General features: G+C 42.7%; 1 protein-coding gene across 5 annotated transcripts; it reads right to left on the reverse strand.

The window, feature by feature from the left end:
- Positions 1 to 332: 332 nt before the first annotated feature.
- LOC121577729 (endothelin-converting enzyme 1-like) lies at positions 333 to 27933 on the reverse strand. 5 transcript variants are annotated; one of them, XM_041891560.1, is made up of 19 exons: positions 27835 to 27933; positions 12782 to 12868; positions 11041 to 11179; positions 8281 to 8493; positions 7968 to 8092; positions 7593 to 7739; positions 7153 to 7218; positions 6568 to 6756; positions 6174 to 6316; positions 5795 to 5909; positions 4557 to 4667; positions 4356 to 4454; positions 3858 to 3935; positions 3527 to 3630; positions 3087 to 3197; positions 2809 to 2876; positions 2293 to 2483; positions 1653 to 1748; positions 333 to 1472 (listed from the first exon to the last, which is right to left on the reverse strand). In XM_041891560.1, the coding sequence occupies exons 2-19, from the start codon at positions 12866 to 12868 to the stop codon at positions 1296 to 1298; spliced, it is 2259 nt and encodes a 752-aa protein (XP_041747494.1). In that variant the 5' UTR covers positions 27835 to 27933; the 3' UTR covers positions 333 to 1295. The 5 variants fall into 5 exon arrangements, 4 of the variants coding, with proteins under 4 accessions (XP_041747494.1, XP_041747493.1, XP_041747492.1 ...); XM_041891559.2 differs by lacking the exon at positions 27835 to 27933 and adding an exon at positions 26711 to 26838; XM_041891558.2 differs by lacking the exon at positions 27835 to 27933 and having other exon boundaries at positions 12782 to 13743.
- Positions 27934 to 27976: the final 43 nt, after the last annotated feature.

Genomic DNA, 27976 nt, shown 5'->3' on the forward strand with positions numbered 1-27976 from the left:
CTATGGGGTCATTCTCAAGAACCGCTCAATAATGTATACAAATGTAATCAGGTTCAGGTACTGTAATCTGTACACATAATAATGATGATGGTGTATTTACAGGCAGAAGACCGAGAGAGAGAACTTTGTAGTAGATTGTACTGTACTCAGTACTGTATTGTTTGTGGGCAGCGACATCTATCGGTAATAACCATCAATCGACATACTTTTAATTTCCAAGTAAAACGATTGAATGATTTCTGCTTTGATATAACAATAAAAAATCATTATATAAAAAGGTGTCACTTTGAAGCATCAGACGAGCCATAGAAAAAGATGGGCATACAAAAGAATGGTGACAACATTTTTATTAGATTATAAAAGGTGTTTTATGACACAGAAAAGTCCTGTCATGCATGACCAGATACAGAATGGGAAACTCTTTGTTATGTGACTTGTTCGATGGTCAATACATCCTTCACAAGTTTCAGAATTCTCTGATTGAAAACTATTCAGATAATATGTCCTTATCATATCAGGCATTCAGCAATTCGGAGGATCACTTATTTACAATGTCGCTACTGTATAAACTGGAGACATTAAGCAATCAGACTTTACACAAATTATGATGTTGTGTTAGGTTTGTTGATGCAGAAACGAGATACACATAACTTATTGAATCGGATCAATCATGGGCAATAATAAAATATGACTTTTACAATCTACTTGTTATGACAGGAACTTGACTTGTATTCTAGATGTGATTGACGGTTTCCTCCGGATATTATTTCAGTCAAAAATCCAGCCATTGCAACTCGTCATTTTATTTTTGCAGTCTAAAAATCTACAATAAGTGAAGACACAACATATAGAGGTGGATTGATCAGATACAAATTGTAACAGTGAAAAATACAGAAAATAAATATCACTTCCTGTTGAAAAATAAGGCATATGACAACTCTACATAAAACCTGATTGAGAGAAGTTCCCATTAGTTTTCCCCTTTTTATAACAATTTCTTCGGTTTCCAGTGTTAAAATTGTTCCTCCTTTATATAAACATAAAGGCACATTTTCATAGAGTTTAACTGGGGAAAAAGACACAGCTTTCTAAAACAAATTGTCTTTATGAAGAGAGTTGGTACTGGCTCAACCTCCAGCTTCAGTCCTCATAAGGACCCTAAGAAGGGTAGACTGGGTAAAACGGATGGATTTTTGGTATCAAGACCAATGCTCTCCTTCCTCTGCCTCTATTTTGCTCCATGTCCCCAGTGCCCATTTTGACACCTGCCATACCGACAAATGGGTAGCTAGGCATCACCAAAGCTCACACTTGTGTTTAGGGTTCATGGGGGCATTTGCCTTGCAGCCAAAGTGCTCAGAGAACTCATGGGAATTGGAGATGGTGCCAATAACTCGAAATCTTGATGGACTGTGTGGATCTGTGATGACGCCCTCATGCGAGCTTTCCGGAGTCCGAACTGAGCACCATACCTACATATAGCAGGAAGCACAGACACACATATTAAGGATTTCAGAGTGAAAAGTCCTACATTTACATTATCAATGTAATAGGTCATTATAATTAATATATAACAATGTTGATGGTAGGCATGCTAGAGAACGCATTACTAAATTTGCCACAGACATGGATATACTTTAAGTGGCACAAACCTGGGCAAATCCAACAAAAAATAACTGATGATTAGTCATCCCCAGGACAGGCAGGGTGGCCTCCTCTCCATTCTTTGCAATCCAGTTCATATAAGCCTTCAAAGCAGACAAGGGTCATATTACAGGCAGCATGCATTATCCTCCTCTCGCCATAGAGAACAGTATGAGAAAAAAACAGAAGACTCTTCCTGCTCGCCCTCAGCTTTGTTTCCTCCTCAGTCCTCACTAACAGACAGCGCTCATGCAGGTCCCCCTTTCTGCTATATGGTTGGCTCATCTGCTCCATAACCTATGACTTTAATTTGATGGAAAGAATGTTTGAGTGTGAGAGCTCGCTCAGAAGCTGACCAAGCCTCTCCAAGCCACCTGTTGCGTTTCCAGGCTTTGCAGTGATGTAGGCAAGCCCGGTTTTTCCACCACAGAGTAAAGACATGACCCACAATGACCCAATCATGTGAACAAGAAAACATGTAATGTGTGTCATAGTTCTGACCTTCCAAATACTGCATCTCACATTGATGATTCTGAAACGTCTGCACATTTACAGTATGTGTGTGTAAGTTGAATTGCTCTTGCTCTTCATATCGTCAAGTCTACTTTCCCCTAGCCCACCCTAACAACACCTCCCTATCATACAAACCTTGTAGGCAGCCTTCAGTCCACCATTGTCAGCTATGTTCTCTCCCAGGGTGTGTTTTCCATTGAGGGGTTCCTTGTTGATGCTGTAGTTACTGTACTGCTCCACCATACACTGGGTCTGCTTCTTAAAGGCCTCCACAGATGAGTTTTTCCACCAGGAGCGGAGGTTCCCATCCTTGTCGTACTCCCTCCCTTTAACATAAAGCAAAATACGCTGTAGAACTGGAGGCCTTATTTGAAATCATAATGTGTCATGTTACGTTCGATTGGTGGGATGCTTACAACAGCCTATAATATTGTTTTGGTTCTTTTTTTTAGGGGAGAGGGCGGACACAGTCCCCAAAAGATTATGCAGTCGATATTCTGGTGAATTCGCAGGGGTCAGCTCGCCCTGTGATCAAAGTGTCTCCCCTGCCATGTAAAAATTGTATTTTAGTTTGTAGCAAAACTTCTTAGTTCCCATATGAAGTAATAAGAGTTAAGACACTACAACTTATATGAAAATTAAAGGTCTTACCTTGATCATCAAAAGCGTGTGTCAACTCATGACCCATAACTACACCAATTCCCCCAAAGTTCAGGGCCCTGGAAATAGATTCAAAATCCTTTCAAGAAAAATAAAAACATTTTATAACTAGCAATTACATTCTGGGCTATGTGAAGACACTCCAGGAGACACACATACTGTATACAATTCACGCAAGCACGGCGCACACATGTGGTGTACCTGTATTTGTGCCTGAGATGGGGAGGTATTAGGGAACTGTATAGGCTGAAAAGGGAAGAGGGACCTACTTTGGCCAAGAGCGGCTGTAGAAAGGAGCTTGAAGGATTCCTGCTGGGAGCACCATCTCATTCTTGGTGGGATTGTAGTATGCATTCACTGTAGGAGGGGTCATGCTCCACCTGTGTATGCAAGACATAGGATATGACACCAACTGAGCACAAAAGTCTGAGATCAGGGTGGTAAAAACCAGTCGTTGACTTTCCCCTATGCCCTTAGCTAGGCTGTTGACTACAGATCAGTGTGAAAGAATGAGAACCCTGAGCTACTTGACTATGTAGTGAGAGAAAAGGATCAGTTCAGCTGAGGGATATTGGTTGCCGGGGAACGTTTCTGGATGCCAGCAGTATTCCACAGAGTCAGAATGGGAATTTGTCCCTGTCAGAGCATTTGACCTCCTCTCTGGAGAGGCGAGCAACAGGGAGGTGGGTGCCGGGTTATAGACACTCACTGGTCTCTGTTGGGGGTTTTCCTCAGCTGGTCCGCAGTCACTCTGGCAGAGAAGTTGTAGTACTGCATTACATTTTGGAAATACAGGTCAGACACCACCTCAAACTGAGAGAGAGAGAGAGAGAGAGGAATCAGGTTAGAGAGAGAACGAGATTTACACACAAGCAATGCAAACAGGAGATACTGTAATACTGGCAACCCTCCTCAGAACCAGGGTGTCTTACAGTCAGACAACATCAAAGAGTTGAGTATTTTTATCAACATATGATGAGACATGGACAACTTCATAAAACAGAAGTATGCATATTTATTTTAATTACATATTTACCTACATCATTGAACACTTTGTCAAGCTCCTTGGGGTCCATGATGAATTTTGGATATCCAACCATGTTGTAAATGGCATCAGCCTATAACAGAGCAGGTAAGGTGAATTGAGACAGATGCTAACACCAGATGGCACTGCAGAGTTAGCTTCACGAGCATTACGCTAAACATGACAATTATAGCAATAAGGACTATTACATTTACATTTGAGTCATTTAGCAGACACTCTTATCCAGAGCAACTTACAGTTAGTGCATCCATCTTAAGATAGCTAGGTGAGACACCCACATATCGCAGTCATAGTAAGTACACTTGTCCTTGGCCAATCTCTTATTGAATACAATTGAAATGCTATAGCTGTAACAGACACAGCATACCATACCATGTTAGTTACAAGGCAATACACTTTTCCATAGTTTGCAGTCTGTGTAATGACAATTCCCTCACCCTAACAGTGGAAAACATCTTTCTGCAAGTTATTCAAAGCAACCCGGCTCTCCCACCTTCTCTTTGGCTGCCTTTTTGGTCTCCTGGTCCATCCAGCCCACATACTTCAGGCTGTCCTCAAATGCCCATTTGATCTCAGAGACCATATCTTCTGCCTGACAGACGGACAGGGAAAAGGAAAGGCTTGTCAGAATCTCACCCAGTGGCAGCTCACAGTGGAGGTAGTGTGTGGGTGGGTGATACCTTGAAACACTTACAATGGCCTTGCTGTCCTCGTCGAAGGTGGCTTTGACAAACAGGGCCCCGAGAGCAAAGCCGAGGGCACTGTCCGTGTCGCTGACGCACAGCTTCCAACGTGGGGCGCAGCTCTGAAACATCACACTGAACACATGAGAAATATGACACCACACCACCCACACACAGGAACAATGACACCACCTACACACAAAAACACTGACATTACCTAAACACACAAGATAGCACTGTCTCTCAGACTATACCAAGTCTATACAAATACTTGAAAACCCTGCATGATCCTAATGCAGTATCAACCCAGTCTGTAATTGTATTAGGTTTTATAATGCCCCTCAAGCATCAAGTAGTAGTGTTGGTTTTGCATATGTCCTTGGAATCCTTTACCTCAAGGCGAAGCCAGGCCTTTATCAGAGAGTGTAGGGAGACAGCACATTCCCCTCTAAAAGGGCTGACTGTCGTTTTTGTGAGACTCTCAGAGATTGGCAACAACATGACACTCCTCTCGCCCCCCAACTTCCCCTCTCCTACTGGGGATATTAGAATCCAAACTGAGACTATGCAGACAGGGGGAGGGGGAAAGGAAGAGGCCAACAGAGTGGAAATGGGTGAGCGAGAGAACAAGAGAGACAGATAGGAGTAGATACAAGGGAAACAATGACGGAGTGAGTGACAGAGGTAAAAAGGGAGGGGTGCTAAACGTGTAGTGTGGATGAATTGTGCACACATGTGCACAAACACGCACACACAGGACGAGAAAGCACTTGGTATGTTTTGACAGTGTGACCCCAATGGAAAGCAAGGCCAGGGGAACAGGATCTAGCTCATATAAGGGTTTGGATAGCTGGAACCCCCACAGCACAACACAACACAGCAGATAGCTGTTAGCAGCAGACAGCCAAGGGAAAAAGCTGTCTGGTCAATTGAATGTGTGTCTAGTGATGACAGTGACTCAGCTACTTAAGTATTTTCTTATCAGCTCCTTGTTTAATTAAAGTTCGCCACTGTCAAGTGCACATCTTCTTACGTTTTATCTATGCCAATTACCGTTTACAGTGTACTTTATAGCCACATAGTTTCAGCCACTCATTTATTTTTATCTGTGCTGTAAGCAAATATAGCTTAACTCTGTTGACTGAAGCAGCAGGAAAAGCCGGTCCCCTTGAGTACTCTTATCTGATAGGTATGTTGCCCATTTCCCTGCCAGCTTGCAGCACTGACATTATCTCCATCTCTCTCTCACCTTCTTGGTTCCGTACATGACTTCAAAGAAGCGCTGCTCAGCATCCTGGAACTTCTGGTCCAGGATGGACACCATCTTCCTCAGCACCTTCATGATCATGTAGTTGTTCAGGACGCTGCACAGGTAGGAGTAGATGAATTCATTATATCATTAATCACATTAACATTTCAAGAAAGGAAGCAAAAGGTTATATTCTATATGTAGTTTGCATAACGTTTTATAATGTCCCCTGTGCTGCTCATATAATTTCACTGCTGGACCGATATGAAATCTTACATAAACCATATTATCCCAATGGTTACCTTAATTACATAGTGCTGTCCATCAGCATTCAAATATGAATAATGAGTGGAAGGCAGGGCTAGAAAGTGGTTCTAACCTCTTGTTAGTGCTGGCAATGAGGTCGGAGACCTTCTGGAGGTAGTCCTTGGCGTACACCACCACAGGCTCCGAGTCATTGAGGGGTACAGGAGCAAACACATCTGTGAGGTAGGGCATCCAGTCCACCGCAGGAGCCAAGGTCTACAGAAACACACAGAAACAATGATACTGTCAATATATCTATTGGTGCACCTGTCCTATCCGATCTTTGGTTTCTTTGCTTTTTTTAATCAGCAGGTATGAATAGAAAGCAGGAAGAAAGACCTTGCACTGTTAAACCAAAATGCAATCTACTGTAGGTTTGTATCTAGTGATACTGCAGGTGGATATCTGGTGTTGACATGATGCTTGGATCAGCTGAAGCAGCAGAGACAAGTTGGGTGGGTACTGACCGCCAGATCCTTTGCCTGGATCTTATGGTAGATGAGCTCCTCGTCCCTCCTCTCCTCCTGGGGTACGGTGATGTTGGCCAGGGTGGTCTCAAAGTCCACAATCTCCTGCATCAGCGATCTGGACGTCTCCTCTGAGCCCCCCAACAGGACCCCTAACTCCACCAGGAAGTCTAGGTATGCATTCAGATACTGCCAAGACCATGTAGGCAGTACAGAGGGAGAGATGTTGGTTAAATTCATTTAAAAACACAATCCAGCACTAGGAAAATACTGACTATTACAAGCACAAAGTTATCCCTTGAGCTATACATTCTTTCTATATTATTTATACATGTTCTGTCCAAGTGGGGTACTGTAGGGTTTGTACTGCCCCTTTGGAAATGTTCTATTCCTAATGAAACACATATCTAGCGAGATAAGTTTCTCAGTATAGTGTGCCAATTTATAAAGTTAATTTCCTAATTTAATCAGGCCTCTGCATCAAGGCACTGATCTATTTTATGTCCTCCTTTACCCTGCCTTTCATCATGCTACAATCTTTAAGCCCATTCACCATAGTGCCATAGTGCGGCCGCCTGTCAGTACCTTTGCATTGGCCGTTTTGTTAAGGTAGTAATCCCGTGAGGGGAGCCCCAGCCCGGATTGATCCACCTGTAGGTAAGCGGAACAGTTCATGACTACCATCTCACACTCCATTTAAACATTTCAGCACTCTGAGCAAAGTGAGCCTGTTTCTTTGATAGTATAGTATAGCAGGATCTACTCTACAGTATACTGCAGCTCGATTAACCTTGAATTTCTAACGTCCCGCTGCACATAAAAAACAAACAAAAAATAGCATTTAAATGTACATGTAAATCCTCTCTGAGCAGATCTGGGGATAAGTGATGTTTGATGATTATTCTGACAAATGTAAATAGGAATGTAAATCAAAAGCTAAAGGAGTGAGGAGGAGGCCTGTGGGAGTACCTGGGCCTACAGCCACTGAGCCTTGGAGCCACTGGGGCCACTGGCTCTTCTCTCACCTGGATAATATTGCTGTTGGAGCTTTTGGAGTCAGTACTGACAAACACAGTGAAGAATGGGGAGCAGCGGTAGTTGGCCGACACTGTGCGTAGAACCTCCTGGAAATTGTTTTTGTCCCAGGAGCCGGTTAGGGCCCATCCTCCCGTCTGAAAGAGAACATGTATGATCTCCTTCAGAGAGAGGCTCACTTAAAACCTGAGAGGTGGTGATCCTTTATATCAGGGCAATGGATACATTTAGGGTAACTATTTACATTAACATTATACCATAAAGAATATTTTACACATCTATTAGCACATCATAAACATAGCTTATATCTACACAGGGCTATGGCAGAAGACTGGATGAGGATGCCTCTTGAGGAGTGAACTCACCTGATTGATGAGCTCCTGTAGAGGCTGAGCCCCTAACTCCTCGATCTTAGACTCATTCATACAGGCCTTGTAATACCTCTGGGCCTTCTCCTCAGCCTTGCTCAGCCCCTTCATGGTAGTGTTCTCTGCCAAACACAACACGTTTCACAGTTAAGTCTTCTACAAACGTATCTTACATTACAATGGGATAACAAACATGTAGAGAGAACAGTGGGGCAATAAGAACTAGCTAACTGTTTGTTTGTATTTCTCTAGGTTGTTAAGGGTGAGAGGGGCAGCTAAGGACACCCCACCCCCTGAGGAGAAACCTTACCCAGCAGGTGCTTCATGACAGCCATGTTGCGCTCCCATAGGTTGCTGAAGGGACCCCAGCGGGACTTTCCCTCAGGGAGGGGGTTGTTCCTCACCCATCCCCCACAGGCAAAGTTGTAGAAGTCATGGCAGGGGTCCACCGAGCGGTCCAGGGCTCCCATCACAGCACTGGCCACAGTAATGCATGGCTCCGTCAGACACACACCAGGGTGAGCTGCCAACAGGGAGTGGGACAAGACAACTAAACATACTGTATCAGATACCTCTTACAGACACTGTGCTTCTTCAGCCTCAACATTTGGACAACACTATCTCTTTGTTTAAACAGCTAGTACATTTCAAGGCCCTTCAATAAATAATCCAAAATATGTCATGACTTGGATGTCTTCAGACCATCTGGAAATCATTGTTTACAACAGGTAACTGCAAAAACATAAACACAAAATAGCTTTTTCTTCTTTAAACTCCTACAGAAATAAACAGTGAAAAATAGATGGATGGAGCTTCCATAGAGGAGAGAAGGGCTTCCCATCGAGAGGTTGTGCCACAGACGAGGTCACTGTCAGTCATTGTCCCACCGTTCCAACAGCTGGTCCTGATGCACTGCTCTTGCCCCTGGCCTGCACCTGTCACACCTGAATGTTCTCCACAGGTGCAGGGTATCAATCACCCAGCCAGGCCCCTCTCTCTGGGTTCCCTGTCTCATGGACAATGCCGCATCACGGTTGTGGAATATTCTCAGCAGGCCATTGTCCGATGCTGCCATTGGTTGTAAGATGGGCATTCGTTGGCTTTGACGTGATTGTCATACATTTAACTGGCTGTGAAAGCTGAAGTGTAAACGGATGTTCACAGAGTATTCTTTCTCTTTCATTGGACTGAATAAGGAGATGGATAATACAGTATTTTATTAGAAAGTGCTCTGGAATTTTTACGGTCCTAGATGCAAAAGCTGATTTACAGCCCAGGGGCATTTGGCAACTCCCTTTCTGTTATTTTGGGAGAAGATGTGGAAAACATGTTTATATTTTTAGAGGGATAATAATTCATGACCCAAAGTCCAGTTAGTGCATTCTCATTCTTTCTCATGTCTATGTTTGAGGCTATATTGTACATAAGTCTACGTTGTTTTTAGGACAATAAGTTGTACATTTTTTTATCAATGATCAACATAGACATGAGACAGAATGAGAATGCACTAATTGGACTTTGGTTCATGAATAACAGGAGCTGAATAAAAGGAGTGGAAAAGTGAATGGTCTCGTAAAAGCACATTCTTGTGTTGGTTCTCATAACAGACGGCAGTGATTTGTCATGTGTGGGCTGATAGGTGGTTGAATAGGAGGATGTGGCATTTGCTTCCCTTCTCAAAATACAAGGAAACTAATACTGAGCTGAGAAAATACAGAAGGTACAGTAAAGATTTGTACCCAGGAACATTTGATCAGATTACAGTGCCTTGCAAAAGTATTCATCCCCCTTGGCGTTTTTCCTATTTTGTTGCATTACAACCTGTAATTTAAATAGATTTTTATTTGGATTTAATGTAATGGACATACCCAAAATAGTCCAAATTGGTGAAGTGAAATGAAAAAAATAACTAGTTTCAAAAAATGCTAAAAAATTAAAATAACGTAAAAGTGGTGTGTGCATTGTATTCACCCCCTTTGCTATGAAGCCCCTAAATAAGATCTGGTGCAACCAATTACCTTCAGAAGTCACATAATTAGTTAAATAAAGTCCACCTGTGTGCAATCTAAGTGTCACATGATCTCAGTATATATACACCTGTTCTGAAAGGCCCCAGAGTCACTCCACAGAGCTGGGCTTTACGGAAGAGTGGCCAGAAAAAAGCCATTGCTTAAAGAATAAAATAAGCTAACACTGTTTGGTGTTTGCCAAAAGGCATGTGGGAGACTCCCCAAACATATGGAAGAAGGTACTCTGGTCAGATTAGACTAAAATTGAGCTTTTTGGCCATCAAGGAAAATGCTATGTCTGGCGCAAACCCAACACCTCTCATCACCCCGAGAACACCATCTGGTCAGAATTGAAGGACTGATGGATGGCGCTAAATACAGGGAAATTATTGAGGGAAACCTGTTTCAGTCTTCCAGAGATTTGAGACTGGGACGGAGGTTCACCTTCCAGCAGGACAATGACCTTAAGCATACTGCTAAAGCAACACTTGAGTGGTTTAAGGGGAAACATTTATGTGTATTGGAATGGCCTAGTCAAAGCCCAGACCTCAATCCAATTGATAATCTGTGGTATGACTTAAAGATTGCTGTACACCAGCGGAACTCATCCAACTTGAAGGAGCTGGAGCAGTTTTTCCTTGAAGAATGGGCACAAATCCCAGTGGCTAGATGTGCCAAGCTTATAGAGACATACCCCAAAAGACTTGCAGCTGTAATTGCTGCAAAAGGTAGCTCTACAAAGTATTGACTTTGTGGGGGTGAATAGTTATGCATGCTCAAGTTTTCAGTTTTTTTGGTCTTATTTCTTGTTTGTTTTACAAGAAAAAATATTTTGCATCTTGGAAGTGGTAGGCATTTTGTGTAAATCAAATGATACCCCCCCATTTTTAATTTAATTTTGATTCCAGGTTGTAAGGCAACAAAATAGGAAAAATGCCAAGGGGGGGTGAATACTTTCGCAAGCCACTGTATATAAACATAAAATTGAAACCCTAGGTTGTTTAGTCAATTATTCTCAGGATTATTTTGCCAGATCAGATTTAACAATCTCAGTCACTCACTCTCTTTGTAGAAGATCCCGACAGTGATGAGAGAGAAGAACAAGGCAACAGACAGTGCACACACTAGGACCAACAGCCTCCGCTCAGTGTGTGTCTTCTCAGCCCAACACCTGGGACCAGGGCCATGTCGCAGTGTCACCTGTACAGAAATACACACACACACACACACACACACACACACACACACACACACACACACACACACACACACACACACACACACACACACACACACACACACACACACACAGCAATGAGCACATGGCACCACATTGTCATATCCACAGACACACATACACTGGTTACTGTGTGTAATGGTTACAATGATTGGTATACAACCCTTAACCACAGTACTCAGGCAAACAAACCACTCTATGTTCTATGATCCTATGATGAATGGTATCTTTTTTCTGGTCAGAGATGATACACTGAACACCACAGAGGCAGTAGTGCTAATACTGTGTGACTAAAATGTATTGGTTATGGTTGAAATGACTCACATGGTATATTACAATACATAATGGCTTCCACACCATAATGCCTTTCAACACTCCTCTATATAAAGGTCATGTATTCATATTTTGTTCATTCTTTTATAGTTTTTCAGCGGGCATTATTAAAAATCATTGTGCCTCTGCCCCAGATAAGGAGAAAGCATAGCACTAACCACAATGAATGAACTAGGACATGGTCATGTTTTTTCAAATTTCAGCCTGACTGCTTTTACTGAAAGCTCAATTGAGTTTTAGATCTGCTCAATTACTATAGGAATTAGTGTGGCTTCCCCTCACTGAGCTTTACACACCCGGTGAAAACCAATTATCCCAGACCTGTTAAATAATTAGATTTAGTCCCATTAACTAAGGCAAAGTTCAAATGTCACACTGAATGTGAGCAGCCCTGGTGCCAAAGCCGCCACAGGCTTCCCAATCCTCCAGACAGGTTTGGGTGGGTTTGAATTTGTAATCTGTATTGATGTGTGCAACTGAGAAGACTTGTAGGCAGACATGTGTGAAGCCACTGACTCAGACAGAGCAGGTCCATTGTATAACCTGTTTTGGTTTCAGTTACATAGCTACTGTTGTTGTAGCCTCTTAAAAATTTGGCAACAGTGTCTTCATTATACCTTTCTCTATCTACGGATACGTTTGTTTCTATGATAATCCAAAAAACAACAGTCCACAGTATGTGCAGTATGTTGTTCTGCATTCTCCTACTTAATCAGTTGTGGATAGTGGATATATCTCTGCTCAAAATAAGTGATTCTTGGTGACTACTTAGTGCAGGGGAGAAAGAAGGATCCTGCACAGGGGTTATTTAAGAGTTATAAGACTGTTGTATTCTGCTGGGCTCTGCAACTGATTATCCAGGCTTTTTGAAGCACCCAGAAATGCAGATACTGTATGGGCCTCTGTAAAGGGTAGTTTGTTTTATAATAGGGTTCCTCCTGAGACTGAAGTCTTTCTCTTCAAGTAGCCCTTAATGTTAAACGTAGCACATGGCTGACAGAGAATAGCAGGCTGTCAAGAAATAGCATGTTGGGCTCATAGTCCTCACAAAGACAATAGAACATCTGGAATTTGATTAGCTCAATGGTTATGAATTTCTTTGGAATGGAATGTCATACAATGCAAGCAGATCATAACATAATAGAAGCAGCAGAATGAGTGCGTCTCTAGACAGGCTTGGCATGTGTCAGAGTTTGTCGCTAATTTTTATACAAAGGAATAGTTGTGCCTACCTGCATGGCAGAGGAGGGGTAGATCTCATCTCCGGTGGAGTCCACCAGGTCATCCTCGTCCAGAGTGGCCCTCTTGTACGTGGACATCTGAAAGGTCAGATGCAGAAAAGACTCCCTCAGTGCTTCCATGCTCCTCCAGGCCCTTCTCCTTTCCTTTGGTCAGGATGTGTGTGACGTTTACTCTTTAACAGTCTTTGGGAATTCTAGGTAGGGTTTCCCCCTCAGATCCATCAGGAAGAGTCTCTATCTGTCTGTTTTGGGTTGCTCCAGTCCAGCGGAAGGAATATTAAATTCAGCGCCCCAGTGTTTCCTACACTCCTCTCTCCACCTCCCAGGCACACACTCACCTCCTCCCTTCCCCCTTACCCCCTACTCAACAACCCCCCTGGGGGCTAATCTCATGGGCACCGTCAAAACTCACCCACTCAAAAAGTCCTGTAAAGGTTTCCAAAGAAAGAGCCCTTCCTCTCTAGCAGCTATGTTGTTCTGCTCAGCCTTCCGTCAGTACACGCTCTCCAGGAGCTCCCACTATGCCTAATTTAGCCAAACGAGACAAAACAGAGAGGGAACTCGCAAAGAAACAGGAAGAAGCATTGACTTGATCGACGGGCATGACTGAGTGTGAGGGTGTGTAAGAGGGAGTGTGTGTGCATTCCACAGTGGTTTCATTTAGATTTAGGGAGGGAACTTTTGTAGGTTAGTTCACTCCCACTCTCCAATCCATAGGGCTAGACCAGAGGGTGGAGTCTGGATAGAAATGCACTCCCACTGCTTAGAGTTGTTGCCCGGGTTACCGTCACCTGATAGGCATGACAGTCGATTGTTCCAATTCTTACCCTGTCTAACCCTTCACCCAGAAGAAAATTGCACTATTTCTTAAAAAAGAACAATTATTTTACTACTTGGGAAAAATGACCATTTTAATTAGGTAAACTGCTGTAATTGAACAGTGTAGTACTAGTTCTTCTCATTTGACATTTTAGTCATTTAGCAGACGCTCTTATCCAGAGCGACTTATACTTCTCCTGTTATCAATCTAATGCATGACACTTCCCCCTAGCCTAGGCCAAGCTTAGTTACCTTCTCCTATAACTCCTGCCAATGGCTCTGCGTCTTTAGCCTCCACAGACAGCAAATAGGCAGCTTTAACTGCTAGACCAGCCAAACCAAACCCAGCTTTCTAGTACATGGACCGCGCCAGTCAACCCTACTGGCAGTATCACAAGTCCTGAACTGCACAGCGGACAGCCACTAGTGTAGTCTTAACCTCCACAAGGCCACACATGCAAACTTCCCCACCGACGCCCACACTGATATACTTGGCTCTCCCTAACGAGGTCCTGCCCAGTCCCATCATCGCCCTGTGGAGGGACCGTTCTGATGAGAGAGAGATGGTGGGAGAGACACAGAAAAAGACTGGGAGAAAACTTGTGGCCACCACTTTTTTTCTGTGATTTCTAAAGTACATTTCCAGACTAAAGTGGGCTTCAGTTTTCAGCATCATAATGTCTCCTCTACTGTATGTGCATAGCTGATGACTGAGGTTTGAATGACATACATTTTCCTCTCCTTTTCGGTTTATAAATATGGCTGTCCTTAAACCTCCTTTTATGAAGTGAATGCATTTTACACACAAACAAAACAACGCAACTCTTTAGTCACAATCTACAATTCATTTTATAACAACTACATTACAAAAGTAATACATGTAGTCGATGAGCCCAGGCACCTTGTTACTAATCACAGTCCTATGCCTACATAAGTTGTGGTATTCACTGGCACAAACCCATCCATGGCACACAGTCATTCCCGAGAGCACACACTCATATTTAGACACTTTCTTGGCACAGATGTGCCTCAGAGCGTTCCTGCATGTTGCCACAGATCGCCACTGCATTTCAGACCAATTTCAGACCAATGGTGACGCAGGCTCTCCCGTTTCCTGCTGTTGAGAGATGTAGGAGAGACTAATGTAAGGCTAGTCACGGTAGGAGGTTTGTTGTGACTCACCATGAGTACCTGTGTAAGTGTGTATCCTGTCAATAGGCTTTGTCAATGAGAACACCTCTATATTGTAGGAGCCGGACGCTACCGAGGCCACAGATAGTGGTAGTGTGAGATCATAGGCATTCCATAACATAGTAATTCTATGAGATCCTAACAGGAAGATAGGACACATTCACTCTGATTTCCTAAGGCCTGTCTGGGTCTGGTGCATAGAATGAAAGGGAATGCCCGCTCACTGTTCTAAAATATAAATAACAGAAAAGTGGTGTGTGCATTGTATTCACCCCCTTTGCTATGAAGCCTCTAAATAAAGATCTGGTGCAACCAATTACCTTCAGAAGTACATAATTAGTTAAATAAAGTCCACCTGTGTGCAATCTAAGTGTCACATGATCTGTCACATGATCTCAGAATATATACACCTGTTCTGAAAGGCCCCAGAGTCTGCAACACCACTAAGCAAGGGGCACCACCAAGCAAGCGGCACCACGAAGACCAAGGAGCTCTCCAAACAGGTCAGGGACAAAGTTGTGGAGAAATACAGATCAGGGTTTGAACATCCCACGGAGCACCATTAAATCCATTAGTAAAAAATGGAAAGAATATGGCACCACAACAAACCTGCCAAGAGAGGGCCGCCCACCAAAACTCACGGACCAGGCAAGGAGGGCATTAATCAGAGAGGCAACAAAGGGACCAAAGATAACCCTGACGGACCTGCAAAGCTCCACAGCGGAGATTGGAGTATCTGTCCATAGGACCACTTTAAGCCGTACACTCCACGGAGCTGGGCTTTACGGAAGAGTGGCCAGAAAAAAGCCATTGCTTAAAGAAAAAAATAAGCAAACACATTTGGTGTTCGCCAAAAGGCATGTGGGAGACTCCCCAAACATATGGAGGAAGGTACTCTGGTCAGATGAGACTAAAATTGAGCTTTTTGGCCATCATGGAAAACGCTATGTCTGGCGCAAACCCAACACCTCTCATCACCCCGAGAACACTGGTGGCAGCATCATGCTGTGGGGATGTTTTTCATCGGCAGGGACTGGGAAACTGGTCAGAATAGAAGGAATGATGGATGGCGCTAAATACAGGGAAATTCTTGAGGTAAACCTGTTTCAGTCTTCCAGAGATTTGAGACAGGGACGGAGGTTCACCTTCCAGCAGGACAATGACCCTAAGCATACTGCTAAAGCAACACTCGAGTGGTTTAAGGGGAAACATTCAAATGTCTTGGAATGGCCTAGTCAAAGCCCAGACCTCAATTCAAATGAGAATATGTGGTATGACTTAAAGATTGCTGTATACCAGTGGAACCCATCCAACTTGAAGGAGCAAATATCCCAGTGGCTAGATGTGCCAAGCTAATATAGACATACAGTGGGGAAAAAAAGTATTTAGTCAGCCACCAATTGTGTAAGTTCTCCCACTTAAAAAGATGAGAGAGGCCTGTAATTTTCATCATAGGTACACGTCAACTATGACAGACAAAATGAGATTTTTTTTCTCCAGAAAATCACATTGTAGGATTTGTAATGAATTTATTTGCAAATTATGGTGGAAAATAAGTATTTGGTCAATAACAAAAGTTTCTCAATACTTTGTTATATACCCTTTGTTGGCAATGACACAGGTCAAACGTTTTCTGTAAGTCTTCACAAGGTTTTCACACACTGTTGCTGGTATTTTGGCCCATTCCTCCATGCAGATCTCCTCTAGAGCAGTGATGTTTTGGGGCTGTCGCTGGGCAACACAGACTTTCAACTCCCTCCAAAGATTTTCTATGGGGTTGAGATCTGGAGACTGGCTAGGCCACTCCAGGACCTTGAAATGCTTCTTACGAAGCCACTCCTTCGTTGCCCGGGCGGTGTGTTTGGGATCATTGTCATGCTGAAAGATCCAGCCACGTTTCATCTTCAATGCCCTTGCTGATGGAAGGAGGTTTTCACTCAAAATCTCACGATACATGGCCCCATTCATTCTTTCCTTCAGTCGTCCTGGTCCCTTTGCAGAAAAACAGCCCCAAAGCATGATTTTTCCACCCCCATGCTTCACAGTAGGTATGGTGTTCTTTGGATGCAACTCAGCATTCTTTGTCCTCCAAACACGACGAGTTGAGTTTTTACCAAAAAGTTCTATTTTGGTTTCATCTGACCATATGACATTCTCCCAATCATCTTCTGGATCATCCAAATGCACTCTAGCAAACTTCAGACGGGCCTGGACATGTACTGGCTTAAGCAGGGGGACACGTCTGGCACTGCAGGATTTGAGTCCCTGGCGGCGTAGTGTGTTACTGATGGTAGGCTTTGTTACTTTGGTCCCAGCTCTCTGCAGGTCATTCACTAGGTCCCCCCGTGTGGTTCTGGGATTTTTGCTCACCGTTCTTGTGATCATTTTGACCCCACGGGGTGAGATCTTGCGTGGAGCCCCAGATCGAGGGAAATTATCAGTGGTCTTGTATGTCTTCCATTTCCTAATAATTGCTCCCACAGTTGATTTCTTCAAACCAAGCTGCTTACCTATTGCAGATTCAGTCTTCCCAGCCTGGTGCAGGTCTACAATTTTGTTTCTGGTGTCCTTTGACAGCTCTTTGGTCTTGGCCATAGTGGAGTTTGGAGTGTGACTGTTTGAGGTTGTGGACAGGTGTCTTTTATACTGATAACAAGTTCAAACAGGTGCCATTAATACAGGTAACGAGTGGAGGACAGAGGAGCCCCTTAGAGAAGAAGTTACAGGTCTGTGAGAGCCAGAAATCTTGCTTATTTGTAGGTGACCAAATACTTATTTTCCACCATAATTTGCAAATAAATTCATTAAAAATCCTACAATATGATTTTCTGGATTTTTTTTCCTCAATTTGTCTGTCATAGTTGACGTGTACCTATGATGAAAATTACAGGCCTCTCTCATCTTTTTAAGTGGGAGAACTTGCACAATTGGTGGCTGACTAAATACTTTTTTTCCCCACTGTAAGTGAGGGTGTGGTGAGCCAGGCAGGGGCTCAGGCTTTGCTGCAAAAGGTGGCTCTACAAAGCATTGACTTTGGGGGGGGTGAATAGTTATGCACGCTCAATTTTTTTTTTGTTCTTGCCTTATTTCTTGTTTGTTTCACAATACAAATATTTTGCATCTTCAAAGTGGCAGGCATGTTGTGTAAATGAAATAATACAAACCCCCAAAAAATCAATTTTAATTCCAGATTTTAAGGCAACAAAATAGGAAAAATGCCAAGGGGGGTGAATACTTTCGCAAGTCACTGTATGCACGGGATCCCTTGGTGTTCTCATGGTCTGGGTCTCATGGTCTGGGTCTGGGACATGACTCTGGCTCTACAGTGTCTTTGTTTGTTTTCCTCCACAGCATGTGGGGATGTGTTTCACAGAGCAGCAGATGGCTATGAGAGGTCAATATTCCAGGATTCTTGGACCCTAGTGAGGCAACGGCCTCTGAGGGAGGCTGGAAACCACAAGCATGCGTCAGTAATTCGTCACGTATCCTGCAAACCAGACGATTATTTGTGGCACAGGAGCATTATCCAGTGTACACTACATGTGCAAGGGGAGTGTGTGTTTGTGTTTGTGCATGTATTTGGGTATGTGTTTCTGGGATATGGGCAATGGGTATGCATGGCTAGAACCACAATTTGCACAAAATATAGAGGCAGACGCTGCAATTCCGAAGGTAACCGCCCTGTTCCATTTACATTTACATTTTTAGTCATTTAGCAGACGCTCTTATCCAGAGCGACTTACAGTTAGTGAATACATATTTTTTTATATATACTGGCCCCCCTGGAACCCTCTTCCCTAGAGCTGAAGATCCGTATCATGTTCTGCGCATGTGTTTCTTTACCTCTATTTTTGTGGTGACCCTCCCTTCACATTTCTCACTGTCAATCGTGAATGATAATTCTTCAAGTTTACCAGTAAACGTCCATGCAGCATCTGCATGCCAACCATTTGATCATAATCAGTTTCATGAGAATATGCATTTAGATCTTCTTGAGTTATGTAGAGTGTAGTTTAAAATTATGTAAAGTGAGCTAATTTTAGAGCAGATGGTGCTAACAACCTGTTGCATACCTGTGTTTTGTTTCAATCAAAGCACATATTTTGCCTAGTGGTGCACACTGTTGAGTTTAGGCCACATGAGAGAAAAATGCGACCATTCGCACAATCATCCTAAAATCTCTTTTTTGTCTTACAGTAACGTTATACTATGTTATTATATTCTGTTCTGTTGTGTAGAATACTATCATTATGTGATCTTGCAGACATTGATTCAGCTTTGATCTAACTTTATTAAACGAGCACCATTCTCCATTTATATCACTGAAATTTGCCAGAGTAGCCTGTTCGTTGGGCAGCCGAACGAGTAGAGCAGAGACTGTGCATAAAGTAGAGAATCTCGCACATGGCTAGAAGCTTCAGGCCTTTAGTTTTTGGGAAGAGGTTTCCAGAGAATTCAGACCCGCAGTCACTCCAAAAATAATATCAGCTTCACAAGGATTAACGTCTTTGGTAAATTAGATCATATGGTTATGTGGTTTTGGCCCACGACTGACAACATTGGCCTCTTGTTCATTTGGCGTAAACATTGCTATCCCTGGATTGCCAAATGACATAGAAGATTATCCTACCCCTCTATTAAATGAATTTCCTGACTGGCAAGTGAGTAACAGATCTCATTAAATCTCCTCATTAGGGAGAGAAATTAGAATATATCTTAAAGATATTTGGGTTTTTGGTAACAGAATGACAAAACACTAGGCAATATTTTTTTACTTATAATTTCTGCTAAACTAAATATAAATGTTGATATTAATTGGCAGGGGTCTTTACTTCTGTTGAGATAATGGGCATCATGCCAACCCAGAGATGGAGCTAGTAGGTCACCTATCTATGATAGATATACATGTGCATTATCAGTACCTGATTAGGATGTCATGACCTGTAACATGCCTTACTACCGGAGTAAATAATTATGCTAGCACCTTATCTCACTCTCCGATGTGAGTCATTCACATACACCAACCAACCAATACTGGGGTACTATGACCTCTCCAAAGGAAGTGACTCTACAATGTGATGCAAGTGACAAAGGTCTAGGGGCAGCGCCCCTGCAGAAGAATTGCCTTTGCTTCAAGGACATTGACACCCACGGTGCAGGGATATGCCCAAATTGAAAAGATTTGTCTAGCCATTGTGTTCACTTCTGACCGTTTTGACCAATACCTTCATGGCAGGGATTCTATCACGGTGCACACTGACCACAAGCCACTGGAGGTTATCTTCAAAAAGCCTCTTCTGTCTGCCCCAAAGCGACAACAAAGGATGATGCTAAAGCTTCAGCATTATCAATTAGAGGTAGTATACAAGAAAGGAATACAGCTCCACATTGCGGATTTCTTGACCAGGGCAGGACTCCCAACAACTAGTCACCCGCAATATCGGACAAATGAGAATGTATGCTCTACAAGCTGAGTTTGAAGATGTGAACCATGCTACTGGTCAAAACATTTCCCTGCAGACATGGGATGCTATCAAAGCTCATTCAGCTGAGGGCAAGACATCTCGAACGCTGCAGTCTTTTATCCTGAGAGGCTGGCCGGACACAAGGAAGGTTACTGGTTACGGGTCGAAGCCAGCCTCAGGAAATCCAGAGACTCTTTATTCTGGCCCAACAAGAAATTAAAAACGTTGTGGCCGTGTGCAGCATATGCAACGCTAATCTACCCAAGCAGCAAAAGGAAACGCTGCGGCCACATGACATACCAGCACACCCTTGGTCTAAAGTGGGAATGGATTAGCGTTGCATATGCTGTTTTTCTTATTATAGTGGACTACAATTCAGATTTTAGGGAGGTGGAGAAAGTGGTTGACACCACAGTGTCTTGCATCAATGACTGTTGTAAGCAGCAGTTCAGCAGATATGGCATACCTGACAGTGGTGTAGTTACAGATAATGGTCCCCAGTTCAAGAGTCAATACTTTTTTTTGCAAAAGCCTGGGAATTCCTCATGTGACCTCTTCAACCTACCACAGTCAGAGTAATGGGAAAGCTGACTCAGCTGTGAAAATAGCAAAGGCTCTTATCACAAAGGTTATGCAGGACGGCAATGATGTGAAGCAAGCCATTTTGGCGTAGAGAAATACTTCCACAGAGGGCTTCAGCAGCAGTCCTGTACAGCGCTTAATGTCTAGACGCACTCACTCTTTGCTGCCAACAGCTCCGAAGCTCCTCACACCGAAGGTCATTAGGGATGTGCTGGCACACAAGTGCGCACATCAGGAGAAGTCAAAACAGTACTATGACCAGCATGCAAAAAATCTGCCTGTAATAAAACAAGGCCAAGCTGTTAGAGTGCTCCTGTCACCTCAAGCCATGGATGCCACATGGAGTCTTGGCACATGCATAAGGCACATCAGCACAAGGTCCTATGAAGTGGAAGTAAAGGGCCAAAAGTATTGAAGGAACTGGAGGGACATACACCCAGTTCAGGAGAGCACAGAGTGGCCGCATGGGAGGACTGTGAATATCGTCTGGATGGTGTGGGCAGGACGAATTGTGGGGAGACTATGGAGACCCCACCAGATCCGTCATCTCTGCCAACCTTGCCTCCACAATTTCAGGAGGATGTGGAGGAGGAAGGAGAAGCCCCGGGGCTCCCAGAGGAGCCCAACATTCTGCCAGTGCACCACACTAGGACGAGGGCTAATATAAGACCGCCCCTGCGTTATGCTCCTAGAAAAAAAGGGTTCGAAAAGGGTTCTTCAGCTGTCCCCATAGGATAACCCTTTTTGGTTCCAGGTAGAACCCTTTTGGGTTTCATGTAGAACCCTCTGTAGAAAGGAACCAATAATGGTTCTTCAAAGGGTTCTCCTATGGGGACAGTCGAAGAACCGTTTAAGGTTCTAGATAGCACCTTTTTTTTTCTAAGAGTGTACGGGGACTATGTCCCTTAAGAAATGGACAATGAACTGATGTTTGTTAATTATAAAACATAAATAAAAGATGATGATAGTAATGTTGTAACTAGATATCTTCATTTGGGCTGGTGTTGATCGTGGACTTCAGGAAACAGCAGAGGGTGCACCCCCCTATCCACATCGACGGGACCGCAGTGGAGAAGGTGGAAAGCTTCAAGTTCCTTGGCGTACACATCACCGACAAACTGAAATGGTCCACCCACGCAGACAGTGTGGTGAAGAAGGCGCAACAGAGTCTCTTCAAACTCAGGAGGCTGAAGAAATTTGGCTTATCACCTAAAACCCTCACAAACTTTTACAGATGCACAATTGAGAGCATCCTGTCGGGCTGTATCACCGCATGGTACGGCAACTGCACCGCCCACAACCACAGGGCTCTCCAGAGGGTGGTGCGGTCTGCCCGACCCAATTCGGGGGCAAACTACCCGCCCTCCAAGACACATACAGCACCCGATGTCACAGGAAGGCCAAAAAGATCATCAAGGACACCAACCACCCGAGCCACTGCCTGTTCACCCCGCTATCATCCAGAAGGCGAGGTCAGTACAGGTGCATCAAAGCTGGGACCGAGAGAATGAAAAACAGCTTCTATCTCAAGGCCATCAGACTGTTAAATAGCCATCACTAGCACATTAGAGGCTGCGGCTGCCTATTGAAATCACTGCCACTTGGAACACTAGTCACTTTAATAATGTTTACATATCTTGCACTACTCATCTCATATGTATATACTGCATTCTATTCTATAATATTATTCTGTATCTTAGTCCATGCCGCTCTGTCATTGCTTGTCCATATATGTATATATTCTTAAATCCCATTCCTTACTTTTTTGTGTGAAATTGTTAGATATTACTGCACCGTCGGAGCTAGAAGCACAAGCATTTCGCTACACCCGCTATAACATCTGCTAAACATGTGTATGTGACAAATACAATTTGATTTGATTTGATTTGTTTAAATTGTATGACGTCTTGAGCTAATTCTATATGAAAAGGAGGATGTTGAGATAATGGGCATCATGTCAACCCAGAGATGGAGCTGGTAGGCCACCTATCTATGATAGATATACATGTGCATTATCCGTACCTGATTAGGATGTCACGACCTGTAACATGACTTACTACCGGAGTAAAGGATTGTGATAACACCTTTTCTAACTCTCTGACGTGAGTCATTCACGTACACTTTTTAACAACTTCAACATTATTGTGTTTTGGTGTATGTTTTATACCTTTTAAGACCCCTTTTCCATTGGTTTAACCATAAATCAAAGCCTTTGCTTATTCCTAATTTTAGGATGAAAAATGGTTGAAAGATTGACGTGTCTTAATGAAAGAAAATATAGACTCTTAGCTTTCATTTGACACCATAATGTACGTGCTCCTATGAATTTCACGTTAGTGCTCATGTGGCCTTTTACATGGAAATGCCCAGTACTAGATACTGCCCTCCAGGAGTCAAACAAATGTTAACCCTTTAGTATACCCTAGTGGGAAGAGCTGTAGCTAGGAACACATTCCAAAGATTCCAACTTTAGGTACACAAACAGATACAAACACAGCCATGTAAAAAGCTGTTCAAGGGGATTACACACAGTAGACACTCACAGCCAGCCTACAACACAAACCAGTCCAACATATCACGTAGGCCAAACACAAGGTCTAATGTTTTACTACCCTGGGCTGCTTGAAAGCCATAGATAAAGACAGACTGCATGGCTGAAGACTGCAGATCATGACCTGTGACGTCAAACAAGCCCTGGTGTTAAATGTCTTCCTCTGCATGTTTCCTTTGGAGAAAACACCCTGATACTGTGAGGTGGTGGCTGAAAACAACTGTATCCAGGCCAATATAAGCATAAGAGTAACAGAAGATAAATATACAAAAACTAAAGGCTTACCCTTCTTAGCCTGGAACATGAATTTAATAAGACTCTGAGAGGTTCTGCAAATTCTGACACCCAGGTGGGTGCTCTCATATACTGTTCTCCCTCTATATAGGCATACACAACATCCATTATCATCATAGAAATACTACATTAATGACTCCAATAACATGTTTTATATCCAAGTAATTAATAAAAAAACTATGATGAAACTATTAGTACAGTTTGTTTAAGCAAGTGTTAATAAAGCAATGTTTGTAGAGTTAATTATACCTTTATAACAACACCCCATCCATCCCCTATAAACCAGCACCAAACACCTGGATAATGTCATTCACACATCCTTGTCAAAGGACACTATGAACTTGGTGTCCCTTCATGATCTTCATTACATAACCCTTATACAGTCATGTGTACAGTAAAACAATACTGCAGTTGATCATTCTGTATCTGATATGATGTCAGTCAGTGACATAACCTTAAATTCTACACACACAAAAAATGTCCCACAAAAAAACTGTAAAGGCTACTGCACAATGAATGGGAGGCACCATGTAGGCTAATTTCCAACTGTAACATGAGAATACCAATGGAGAATATGTTATCTGCATGATGTGGGATTTACAGCTCAGGTAGGCCTAGATAACATTAGATTACCTGTGTCTGCTGCTGCATGTAGGGCTCATATTGATTTCCAAGCAACTCTCATGCTCACCCCTGGGCCCTAGATAGGCTAATGAATAACCACTATGCAAACAAGGATGGTAACAACAAGTGACAAACCAATTATGGATTCAACATTATTATTTTTCTTTTTTCAATGAAAAATTGTGTTCAATAGTGTTTTCAAACCATCTTTCCTGTAGTAGTAGGCTATACGGTGTCTGCCAACATGATCATGAGGCAAAAACGATTATTTAAGTCAGTGAATATGCTAGACTAAAATCCGAGGATGACTTGTTTTGGTAATGCAGAAACCGGTTCCCGCTGGGAATTATGCTAAACACACTAGGGTGACCACATGTCTCTGACTGTGGTCTTTTGTCCCGCAACCAAACAATAATGTCCTGCATTTTATCAACAAATTCAAACACCACTCATTTGGAGAATGAGACATTCCAACCTGTCTTTTGCAGTCACGTTGTGGTTATGAAAAGATGTAGGCCTATATCATCAGTATGTGGTACTGATATTAAACACTTGATATCTGATATTCTGAGCAAGACAAGCATGCCAATGTCATAGGCCTATCGTCACCCAATCACATTTCCCAAATCCTTTCGGGATAAATTCCAGCTAAACTTGGAGAGGACAGTTAGGCCTCACTACTTACAAAAAGTGTGTTTTTGACGAAGAGCTACAAAAGTAAGTAAATAGCCATATTAGACTGAAAGGCAGGTACATTTGTAGCTGTACCTGCCTTTGAACCTGGGAAGTTCTCCATGTTCATTAGTTTCTCCTTCAACATATTTGCTGCTACTTATAATAATAATATGCCATTTAGCAGACGCTTTTATCCAAAGCGACTTACAGTCATGCGTGCATAATTATTATTTTTTTTGTGTATGGGTGGTCCCGGGGATCGAACCCACTACCTTAGCGTTACAAGCGCCGTGCTCTACCAGCTGAGCTACAGAGGACCACACTTCACACAATTCCGTTTTAAAAGTCTCAATCCCTGAGACCAACTAGAATTGTTTCCTTGTCCACATATTCCTAGATTTTCATAAAACAGCCATACATGTGGTCTCTCGTTTCTGCATCACCAAATTTTGCACGAGGGAAGAGTAGGCTAGGTGCGCTTCAGTTATACTGAACAAAAATATAAATGCAACATGCAACAATTACAGTTCATATAAGTAAATCAGTCAATCTATGGCCCTAATCTATGGATTTCACATGACTGGGCAGGGGTACAGCCATGGGGCATAGGCCCACCCACTTGGCAGCCAGGTCCACCCACTGGGTAGCCAGGCCCAGCCAATCAGAATGAGTTTTTCCCCACAAAAGGGCTTTATTACAGACAGAAATACTCCTCAGCACTACCCCCATCAGACGCTCCCGCAGGTGAAGAAGCCGGATGTGGAGATCCTGGAATGGCGTGGTGACACGTGGTCTGCGGTTGTGAGGCCGGTTGGACATACTGCCATATTCTCTAAAATGACGTTGGAGGCAGCTTATGGTAGAGAAATTAACATTAAATTATCTGGCAACAGCTCTGGTGGACATTCCTGCATTCAGCATGCCAATTGCACACTCCCTCAAAACTTGAGACATCTTTGGCATTGCTTACAAAACTGCACATTTTAAAGTGGCCTTTTATTGTCCCCAGCACAAGGTGCACCTGTGTAATGATCATGCCGTTTAATCAGCTTCTTGATATGTTGGCAAAGGAGTAATGCTCACTAACATGGATGTAAACACATTTGTCCACAAAATTTGAGAGAAATAAGCTTTTTGTGCATATGGAAAATGTCTGTGATTTTTTTTTATTTCAGTTCATGAAACATGGGACCAACACTTTACATGCGTTTATATTTTTGTTCAGAGTAGCTCGTTCGGTACAGCCGGAGCTGTATGGTGCTCAATTAGTAAAGTTAGATCAAAGCTGAAGCAATGTCTTGGAAGATCACATACTGATTAATTAGTATTCTACATAACATAACCAAATAGACCTATAATAGCGTAGTATAACGTTACTGTCACACCAAAAACAGCACCTAATTTCTTATGAGATTTAACTGAAATAAATTTTTTTTTATCGTGCGGTCAAAACTGCGAATGTCCAGCAAAATCATACTGTTGTCCCGTATTTGGGTATTTTAAATGTGGTCAACTTAACACTACCTCATTTCATTGTGGCAAACATTAGTGAAAATTGTAATTGAGCACCATACATGTTTTGCGCATCGGGTCATCGCACAGAGATGGTCAAATGGTCCAAATATAGATGACTTGTTTACACCAACGGCAGCCAACACATTCATTTAATAAACATATGGTATGTAATTAATATACATTTTAAACGGAACAGGTTCTTACCACCATTATTTCAGCTCACTCCGTCTATACAATCCTCTCATATGCCTTCAGCGGACAGCTGTTGGTGTCCCAGACGCTACAAACAACATGAACTGTATTTTCAGTCGTGTCCCCACACAACGTGAAAGCTTCACTGTAAATATTGAGTTTACAAGCTACGGTTGAAAAAGCATTTCCGACCAATAGCAGGATGAGAAGCGACGGTTCTCTATCATTCTAACCAACAGGATTTGAGAATGGGCGGGTCTTAATAAAACGTTTTGTTACCTTTTCTTAGAAAGTTTCACTTGATTTGTGGTTGCAATTAATGTGCAAAAAGTTATCCTGCGGAAAAAAGGGTCCCACTTTACTATCCAAAACAATATGCCTTTGTATTTACAGTACATGATAGTTTAGCCTACATGTAGGTGCAGCCAGGTACATTATTCAAGTATATTGGCCCTAATTAGGTTACAACTGCTACCTGTTTTGGCTTATGCAATTTTCAAGGATTTGCAAATAAAATATTCCTAATGGAGATAGATAATTTATATAAAGCAATAAGGGGTGGTTTAGCTGTAATTCATTTGAATTTGTTCACATAGGCCTACACAATTGTCTCAAGTGTTGAAGGATTAAAGAACTTGAATTGTTGACTGGGTATTTCGTTACAGTATTAACATGCAGCGCAATCACTTAAGGTGTGGAGATCAAAGAAAAATAAAACTACAATAAGCTTCTAAAGTAAACGAGTGTCTAATAGGATCAGAGAGATTATAATTATTATTATAATGCCCTCATTTTCACAGTTCCTCAGGAAATGTGTGAAAGTTAGCCTTGGGTGCCATGCTACTAGGCCTAATGGTGATGTAGAAGTTAACAAACTCTTGGCTCTGGCTGGTCCAATCTTTGTAATCATCCTTTGCTATAATAGTTTTTTGTTCTTACAGAAAAAAAAGATATTGTAATAAAACTAACAGGAATAGACTCAGATGGTGCCTATACTAAGTACGCCTACTATTATTCAGTTCAGTAAATTATTTTATCCAAACAATGATTGCTAGTTAATTGAAATATACTGATAAAATGTTGTAGCCTCCCTGTATGTCAGTGCAGGTGAAGCCCTCCGGTAATAGCGTACTTACCTCACAACGAAAATGTAAGTCCTGCTATGTCTATTCCCCCACAATTGCTACACTGGTGGCAGTGGTGAGATAATCCCAGTAGTGTTTGCCTGTTCACACTGGGGGTTGTTTGTGTATGGGATGCTTGGAGAGAGAGGGTAGG

The sequence above is a fragment of the Coregonus clupeaformis genome, chromosome 12 (assembly GCF_020615455.1).
Source record: "Coregonus clupeaformis isolate EN_2021a chromosome 12, ASM2061545v1, whole genome shotgun sequence".
Classification (NCBI taxonomy): Eukaryota; Metazoa; Chordata; class Actinopteri; order Salmoniformes; family Salmonidae; genus Coregonus; species Coregonus clupeaformis.

Bases quoted from the DNA above. Each gene is read 5' to 3' on its own strand.
- LOC121577729 (XM_041891558.2), bottom strand. From the start codon at position 12,910: ATGGAAGCACTGAGGGAGTCTTTTCTGCATCTGACCTTTCAGATGTCC. The intron at 3,936-4,355 runs GTGGGAGAGCCG...GCTCTGTTATAG, and splicing joins AAAAGGCAGCCAAAGAGAAG to GCTGATGCCATTTACAACAT. The intron at 2,877-3,086 runs GTAGGTCCCTCT...ATCTATTTCCAG, and splicing joins TACAGCCGCTCTTGGCCAAA to GGCCCTGAACTTTGGGGGAA.